Source organism: Pristiophorus japonicus, chromosome 1, assembly GCF_044704955.1.
Source record: "Pristiophorus japonicus isolate sPriJap1 chromosome 1, sPriJap1.hap1, whole genome shotgun sequence".
NCBI classification, from domain to species: Eukaryota; Metazoa; Chordata; class Chondrichthyes; family Pristiophoridae; genus Pristiophorus; species Pristiophorus japonicus.
The window spans coordinates 520,092,590-520,101,885 of record NC_091977.1 but is presented as its reverse complement, the minus strand read 5'-3'; the positions used below and the strand labels follow the sequence as shown (position 1 = coordinate 520,101,885).

General features: G+C 40.6%; 1 protein-coding gene across 1 annotated transcript in view; it reads left to right on the top strand.

The window, feature by feature from the left end:
* Positions 1-2,983: 2,983 nt before the first annotated feature.
* The window catches only part of LOC139260488 (piezo-type mechanosensitive ion channel component 2-like), an 851,737-nt gene continuing 845,424 nt past the window's right edge, over positions 2,984-9,296 (top strand). The window contains exon 1 of the mRNA XM_070877017.1: positions 2,984-3,047. Within this exon, the coding sequence (XP_070733118.1) occupies positions 2,984-3,047 (64 nt within the window). The remainder of the gene's footprint in view (positions 3,048-9,296) is intronic.

Genomic DNA, 9,296 nt, shown 5'->3' with positions numbered 1-9,296 from the left:
TTTGCCTAATTCTGGAACTTCACATGATCTAGTGTATAGATCAAACCAGAAGTCCTAGCATTTTACTGTGACAGTTAAAGAAATAAAGACTTGCATTTATAGAGTGCCTTTCACGACCACCGGACGTCCCAAAGCGCTTTACAGCCAATGAATTACTCTTTGAAGTCACTGTTGTAATTTAGGAAATAGAATGGATTCGTTATTTAGGTAGTTATTGAAAGTTAGATAAATGACCATCAATCATACTACTCACTAGCATAACTATGTTCCTATGTAACAGTTTTATCTTCCATTAGGTGACTCTATGTATGCAGTAATAACTTATTTTTAAGTAACTGGCTCTATCACCTAATGTATTGCCTAGATTTTTCAACAATCCTACTTATTGCCAGCTAATAAATGGAGCCTTAATAATAGTCTTTCCCATCATGTTACAACATTACAATAATTAGGTGCAGCCGGCAAATTAGATGATAGGCCAATTGTTGGGAAATTAGTCACTGTCTGTTACCTTCATATACACTGGCCATTACTATTGAATGTTGATGAACTTCAACAATTGCACATAGATGTGATAAATAATTAAATCTTTGGTGTGTAAAGGAAAAACAGAACCTTCTCTGTTACAATGACACCGAGCAGCTCATATTCCTGTCATTAGCTCTAATATGATTTATCTGTTACTGCAACCAGAATTTCTACTGTTCAGAAATATTCAATAATTTGGCGAGCTTAAAAATAATCAGTCATTTTTAATAGATGTAAAACAAAAAAAAATCACAGCAGTTCAATTGTTGGGTTAATTTGCAATCTGCAGAACTAATGCCTTGGCCCTCAAATGTACATGTTTTCAACAAAAATCCAAGTTGACACTTCAAAAAGGAAGGATGTAACTGTTTTTTACACATCCTCTTTCCAATATATACATTCAAACCTGATTGCGATTGTGTTTTTTTTTACAGAAAACCTTGCAAGCTCAGGATACTCCTGCTGGATTCCCTTTCCCGTCACACTGAAAGAATGACTGCGAATTTCCAGGAGTATGAATTCCTAAAACTTCCGGAGCATAAAAGTTCAATGACAGTAAATAAAGTCGATGGATCTTTCTGTCTCCAGCCACTGGGCAGGCGTATGACCAAATGTTCCCCAAGACCTACTGCACCTGAGCAACACACTCTGGGGATCTGCTGGGGAACTGCTGGGTTTAATCGTGGGTGCAAGAAATAAAGACAGAAACATACGCTTTCTTTCAGAGGTCACATTTTTCTCTCGATTACACTCTTTACTTGAAAGATCACATCTATCCTTTTTTTTCTCCTTTAAAAAGTAACTATAAATTTTAAGGAGATCGCTCTCTGATTTGTTTTTTTTCAGAATAGAACGTTTTTTTTCTCTTATGTTTTATTTCTACCGTTTTCATATTTTAAACCTGGTATTTCAAATGTGAAACTGGTTTAAATCAACGGTAATATATTATTGTTTTCTTCATTCAGCGATTAAATTCTGTCTCAAAGACCACATATATTACACACCGTATTAATCGTTGGCGTGCTATTTAATCGTAAATAATCAACCGACTGGTAACACTGAGAACGAAATAGAAGCATCGATCAGTATGAATTTCTGCTAAAGATCAGTTGAATCTATGCAAGAATTAGAAACAGATGTTTACAAATAAAGGCTGTTTCTCTGCTTTATTTTGTGGTAGAATTTGCCAGATGCATTTTATAAATTAGATTTTCTTTCTGTCTACCAATGTTGTTATATTGTAAAGCTGCGCGATCTTCATAAGCTCCTGAGTATTTGCAAGTGGCTCGCGTCCTCCTCCGGCGCACTCAGAGGAAGAGTTTTCAAACTCTGTCCCAAGGCACAAGTCCCACCAACGCGCTGGTATGGTTTGTAGATTGGCTTTGTATTATTACAGACTAGTCAATATCCCCCCCCCCCCCCCCCCACCCACACATACACACACACACCGACATCGCCACCTAGATTTGCGAATGGTCAGTTTGGATGTCAATCACGATGGGGGGAGGTGGGAGGTGGTTTGACTAAGTTTCATTGAAGGTGGAAGTGAAATGCAGTCAGATGTTGAGCAGATCAGCGAGAGCAGCTGGAAGCCAGAAGCAGAGAGGGGGCAGCACAGCCAGGCTGAAATTGCAAGCCTCTATCAACGGGATTTAAAAGCCAATACATATAGCGTGTGACAGAGCGTACCCACGCGTATCTGGTTCTCCCAACCCACCCCCTCCCCCCCAAAAACCGTACGCGTTTTTTTTCAAAAGATTATTTTTTTTTGGAGAAACCCTGGGATCACAAAGTAACGAATAAATTGATCCTCGGCAATGGAATGCGTCCGTCTTCACGTTGCAGATGCGAATCCTCTTGGATAAAAACTGGAAGAAGAAGAAGAAGAAAAGTCCAGAACGTGTTGGTCTCTGATTCTGCTTTAGCGATGAGTCATACGGGCCACGGGATTTAACACCAGAACTTTGTGAAGTTCGCTTGCTAGAAAATAGGAAACAGTTGCTGGCTGGATCATTCCTTGCACCCGTTAGTAGCATCGGTGAATTTTTGCGTATTGCACAAAGCTGTGTGATTTTTTTCCCCAAAAAGAGGACAACTTCGGAGGAGTGGGTGGGGGGGGGGGGATTTGCTGGAGAGAGAGACCCCCGGCGGGGGGGCCGCTTATCTCATGAAGATATAATTTGACTCCCATCAGATAGTCAGGTACTTGATGGGCTATTATGGCCATGCCAACAATCTTTTGAGACTTTTCCGGCTCCGGTGGATGGATCGCAATAAGTTGACGAGGACACCATGATAAGGTTGCTTTAAATTTCGGCGAGCCCGGAGCTGCAGTTGATGGGATTTTTTTTTGTTGCACATTGTTAAATGATAACCGGTTGTGTGAGATCAACAAGTATTTGATCTCCTCCAAACACCCCCCTTGTCGATTTGAGAAGAGTACCGTCTACTCGCAATGGCATCGGAAGTGGTGTGTGGACTGATCTTCAGATTGCTTCTCCCCATCTGTTTAGTTGCCGGTAAGGAGCGCTTTCAGATAAGGAAAATAAACTCTAACATCCTTTAGACCTATTCATTTCAAATCAAATTGACGGAAAATATCTCGGACATTTGCATTTTTGTGTGTGCAAGCTTGACAAAAAGATGCATCGTTTGTGATCAGTGATAATATGGTTTTAAAATGATTCATGAAACGCTGGGTGCAGTTCCTGTATTTTCTTTCCTGTAGTAGCCATTGACTGTAATATGCACTGCTGCAACATTACGTTTTTAAAATAGATATATTACCTAAAGGACGATTATTGACCGACCCATGTCAGTGAGTGCATGTGGGAATTTACAGCATGAGGCGGCAAAACATCACGTACAATTGATTTTCCTTTTATTTAAAGGGTGCTTTTAGAATGCATTTTTTAAAAGCAATGATCGCCAACAGGAAGCTGTTTTGCAATCGATCAGGTGTATTCATCCATAATCTGTCACTCTTCCGCGAGGCGACAGAAAATGCTAACGCCGATTGAAATAAAGAAAGTTGTGGGATTTCCCTGCCTTGATCAAAAAATTGTAGCAAACAACATATATAATAATTTATGATTGCAGAATATCTTGCTTCGTGTGCTCACAAAGTCTGGCAATGCCGGGAAGCTTGTGGCACGGCAAGAAAAAAAATAGAACTGCTTTGAACTAGGGAGGAAGTTGCAATGAAAGAATGAAACAGGTTAGCCGAATTGACAGGTCAGGCGAGAAATGACAAGACCTTAAACCAGAAGTCTGCATGGACAATCAAAAGCATGATTCTCGCTTGCCTTTGCTCCAGTCAGTGGAGTTTCTGAAATAGTTTTTTTAAAAGTTTCATTGTCATTGATGTTGAAGAAAGGAAAGACATTTAGTTTGGGGCCGGGTGGCGGTGAAATGTATCTGTCGCCTGACCTCGGAACACTCTTCCCCTCCGAAGGGCAGAAAGGTTCCCTCAGAGGAGGAAAGGGGGTGGTTTGTTGACACTGGGCTGAGTCCCTCTGGGTTAGGGGAGGAAACATCATTCCCGTTCGGAGCTACATCAGTCGCCAGTGATTGCAAACTTCAATGTTTCTGGACCAAGTGCGAAATCTATCTGTAGTTAAATCGGACTATTCGGTAAAGAACAGGCAGAGCTGACGGTGCCTGTGGCAATTGTTACCTGTTCCTTGTCCAGCAAACTATTACCGCACCAATTTCCAAATGTCATTCTAATTGTATGTTATTCAGCAAATGTTCACTTTTTAATAACCATTTCATTGACATTTTTAAACAAGAGCGTGACCGTGGCTGGCGCTAATTAAATACGAATGTGTCTATCGCCCAATTTCACATAAAAGTGTAAACGAAGTGCAAGCTGTGGGAAGTCAAAGTCTGCGCGATGTTTTTAAATGTCTCTCAACACAGTTGGTGTAGGATCCCCCTCTTTACTACACCTACACGTGACCGGAATGTATCAGGCAGAAATCCAGACGCCCAGTGAGCCTGTTTAAATAAACACCCCCTCCTGCTCCTCGCAGCAAAGTCACGCACTCAGCATATTTCGAGGAACCGTTATTTTTCCCCACGAAGGATTTCCAGATGATATGGCGACATATCCAGCTGAAGAAATGCTGTGCGTCGCCCCACTGAGGTACTCCCCAAAAATAAACTGTTTGTAGATCCTGATAATTACTTGCCAGAAACGTGTGTGTGTGTGTGATTTTTGTAGGGGTGGGGTGTTAAGTGAACAGTTTGCAATCGCTCTGAGGCGCACACAAAGTGGAGCTTTGCAGATCGAGCCGCCCTTCCTTCGTGCGGGGCGGGGTGGGCGCACGTGCTTCTCCCGCTCTCACCTGAGCCCGCGCTGAGTGGCTCTCACCTGAGCCCGCGCTATGGGACTCTCACCTGAGCTCGCGCCACCTGAGCACGCGCTGAGTGGCTCTCACCTGAGCCCGCGCTATGGGACTCTCACCTGAGCTCGCGCCACCTGAGCACGCGCTGAGAGGCTCGCACCTGAGCTCGAATCACCTGAGCCCGCGCCCGCACGCGCCACCTGAGCACGCGCGGAGAGGCTCGAGCTCACGCGCGGAAAAGCTTTTACCTGAGCTCGAGCCACCTGAGCCCGCGCTATGGGGCTCTCACCTGAGCTCGCGCCGAACCGGCTGTCAGCTTTTCCATTTGTGTCCTCTTTGTGCGAAAAGTGCCTGCGATTTGGCATTTGGAAATCCATTAAAAAAAATTGAGGGAGACATTCCGGCCAGTTATACAGACTCGCGAAAACTCGAGGACAGAAACCCTCAGTATAGCAGAGAGCAAGAAACAAAGAATCAAATAAAAAAGCAAGACGTACTGTTATTCAAACACGAGATTGTTTAGGCAGTTTTCCCATTTTATAAAGTATAGAGTTTTATTTGTCCATTTTCCCCCCGAATGGGTAACAGTGCAGATATGGTATACTGTAACTTCAATGTGCGGTTTGGTAAAGTTATATTTTAATTGAAGTTTCTTACTATGGAACTAAACATGGGAACCATAGTATCCCAATATAATATAATACAATATAGAAACTCTAAACTGTAAAATTGAAGTTGATGACTGCAAAGTGGGATTCCCGGTGGAAATATCCTAATTTTCAATATTACTGATACTTTAAATGGACATATTTATGTACATTTCTTGTCCATTGAACTATTACATCAAAAACTCAATGTTTGAACTGTAAAGTTTACCTTTTAAAGACTGGTTTTCAAACTTTTCATGTTTGGGAGAACCCCTCCAATTATCAACATCTTCCCAGGACCCCCTTGCAAATATTGACCCAACCCACTGGGACTAGTCATATTGTCCAAAAAGCAGGGTCAGTTATCCAAAGAAAATAGTTCTATCAATGCACAATGCTTTCATTAATATAAAATAACATATAATATGTTGGCAAGTTAACAAATACAGAAATCTGATGGCCTTACCAAACCCTGGGCTTTCCTCATGCAACCCAAGGATCTGAGGATCCCAATGTGAAAGCTGATGATTTGAAGGCAGCATATCGGCAGCTGATAGTTATGGATATTACCATTTCAAGATTTAGGTTAGAATCATAGAATCACAGAATAAATTACGACTCAGAAGGAAGCCCTCCGGCCCATCGTATCCATGCCAGTCGTACAAGAGCTACCCAACCTAATCCTACCTTCCAGCATTAGATCCGTAGCCCTGTAGGTTAGGCTCTTTAAGTGCACATCCAAGTACTTTTTAAATGTGATGAGGGTTTCTGCCTCTACCACCCTTTCAGGCAGTGAGTTCCAGACCCCCACCACCTTCTGGGAAGACATTTTTTCTCATCTCCCCTCCAATCCTTCCACCTACTAATTTAAATCTATGCCCTCTGGTTATTGACCTCTCTGCTAAGGGAAATAGGTCCTTCCTGTTCCACTCTATCTAGGTTGCAACATGAAGAGTAAGTAAAACACTAGCAGCCCAGAAATTGCTGGAAAAATAATGGCGAGTTCACGGCGCTCGGCATTATTAAGAGCGTAAAAAAACCCGGCAATCTGTGGCGAGGAAGAGATACGCCATGAGTTCTGATTCCCCATAAATTACCGGAAAATCGCTCTGCTGTTAGTCTCATCAAAACCAAACAAAGTACCATCTCGGTGTGAGCCTGCCGATTGTGTGTCAAAAAATCGCTGGATTTATGCCGTTAATGCAAATTAATCTCCCCTCAGCCTTTTAGGGCTGATAATTCATGTCGTAAGGACCCAGTTAATGAAGTGATCTATGGCCCTGCATGTCGTAACTTGTTCCCAGAGGTATTTAAAATTTTAAATTCATTTACTTTTCTTTTCCTTTCTGTCTTTTTTTCTCTCTCTTAATCCACTCTGTTTCCCTCTATTTTCCCTTTCTGTATTTAATTCACCCTATTTTCTTCTCATCCATTTGTTCTGTTTCTTTCTCTATCCTTAAATTTAATTGGTTAAGGAGATAGACCATCAGAGGAAGGACATTCTCTTTCTCAGATAGACCTGATCTGAGGAAGGACATTCTTGCTATTGAGGGAATGCAGCAAAGGTTCACCAGACTGATTCCAGCGATGGCAGGACTGACATATGAAGAAAGACTGGATCGACTAGGCTTATACTCACTGGAATTTAGAAGAATGAGAGGGGATCACATAGAAACATATACAATTCTGACGGGACTGGACAGGTTAGATGCAGGAAGGATGTTCCCAATGTTGGGGAAGTCCAGAGCCAGGGGTCACAGTCTAAGGATAAGGGGTAAGCCATTTAGGACTGAGATGAGGAGAAACTTTTTCACTCAGAGAATTGTGAACCTGTGGAATTCTCTACCACAAAAAGTTGTTGAGGCCAATTCGTTAGATATATTCAAAAGGGAGTTAGATGTGGTCCTTACGGCTAAAGGGATCAAGAGTTATGGAGAGAAAGCAGGAATGGGATACTGAAGTTGCATGATCAGCCATGATCATATTGAATGTTGGTGCAGGATCGAAGGGCTGAATGGCCTACTCCTGCACCTATTTTCTATGTTTCTATCAGACTTGACGTTCATGAGGTTCCACAAGCACTGTTGACATCGTCATGCCGTTATCAATTCGCATTTCTAGCAATTTGCGGCACAAAAATAATATGATCTGATGGGCGGGTTAAAGCATCCAATTCACGGCATTCACCACGAAATGTGAGCTTCAGCAATTTTTTGGGCCATTTGCTTCATTTAGAAAATGATTTCTCTTTCATTGCATGAGGTGATATAATCAAGTAATCCTAGATCATAAATATAATTAGTAAGATAGCTTGCAAAGTGACATTACTGTAATATTTACATAAGTGACAAAATTAGGTGATGAATGAGGATATATATTTTTGTGAACACAGGGAATTGTTGGACTGTGAATGAAGCCCAGTGCAAAAGGGCAGTGCTGGAACAGTAATATGAGTTAGTACACTTTTGAAACAGTAATATCTGTACAAGCACAGACATTTGACTTATGTCTGTTGGAGTTTTCTTGTAAATTAAAATTTTACGTTTATTTTCTATTATCGCAGTAATTTTCTTGATTTCATAGCAGCAGTATTGAGGCAGAAGAATGCACAACCCCAAAATGAAATAAGACTAATTAACTGATACTTTCATGACAGAAGCCAGAACCTTTCTTTTGCTTTGATAACGCTGCATTGCATTAGATGTTTTGAGAGAGGGAGGAAGATCTCCGATGTAAAAAAAAATGTTTATTTAATCTGCAATATCACTTGGAATTCATGTTGCATGAACAGGCATATAGTACTTCCATATGAAAAAATACATGCTACAGTAAAGTGCTAAGAAAACTCATATATATTTGGTGACCTTAAATGATTTTGCCCGAGTTTGTTTTTGAGGAGCATCCAGTAATTGATGACTCAAAATCGTGTTTCATTACTTAATTATCTTCTAGGTAGCCAAAAGTGTACTGACTCATATTCAAATCAAAAACATGCTCAAGCATACTATAGCACAGGGATACTGCATTTTGAGAACCCTTATGTGATTCATTTACAACTATGTGACTCTAGAGTGAGCTTTCATCAGGTGATAGTCCACAAAACTGTACATTTGTATTCAAGAAATTACACTAAGATGTTCAGGCATTTGCTTATCAGGTCCCATTAACTGCAATTTTAATTTACTTCAGCAACAAAAGGTTTGGTCAGCTTTGCGTGCAAAATGCATGCAAGATTGTGGTGGGAACTTCCAGAGAAGAAACTTATTGCTTACATGGCTTTAAAATTCTTGCCCTTCAACCCTTAATCAAGCCCCATAAATACTTCCATTATTAAATGAGTAAATCTTAGTGTACAGCTCTTGTTTATTATTCTTCATTGTTCTCAAATGATGATAATACTTTTAACTGAAGGCCTTTAAACATTCCTTCCAGATAAAATGACGTGAGCCAACATGAATATTTTGTCTAATAACAAAATTGAACAGACATCAAAGTTAGAATATAAAACATTTTTTTTTTCTAAAGTTAATAATCTATATCACGTATCTGTATTCTCTGGTAACAAAAATAAATCAGAAATGGTAAAAATGGAAAATAATATCAGTTAATGCCTTTGTTGCAGATTTGGAATGTGATTCAGATTTTATACGAAACTTGTTACAGAAAGATTTTGTGCAAACAAATGTTCTTTGTGAGGCGCATTGCTCTATTTTGTAATTTTTTTTCTGTGGTCAGGTCCTGCTATGCAATCTCTCTCTGTTGAATACTTCAA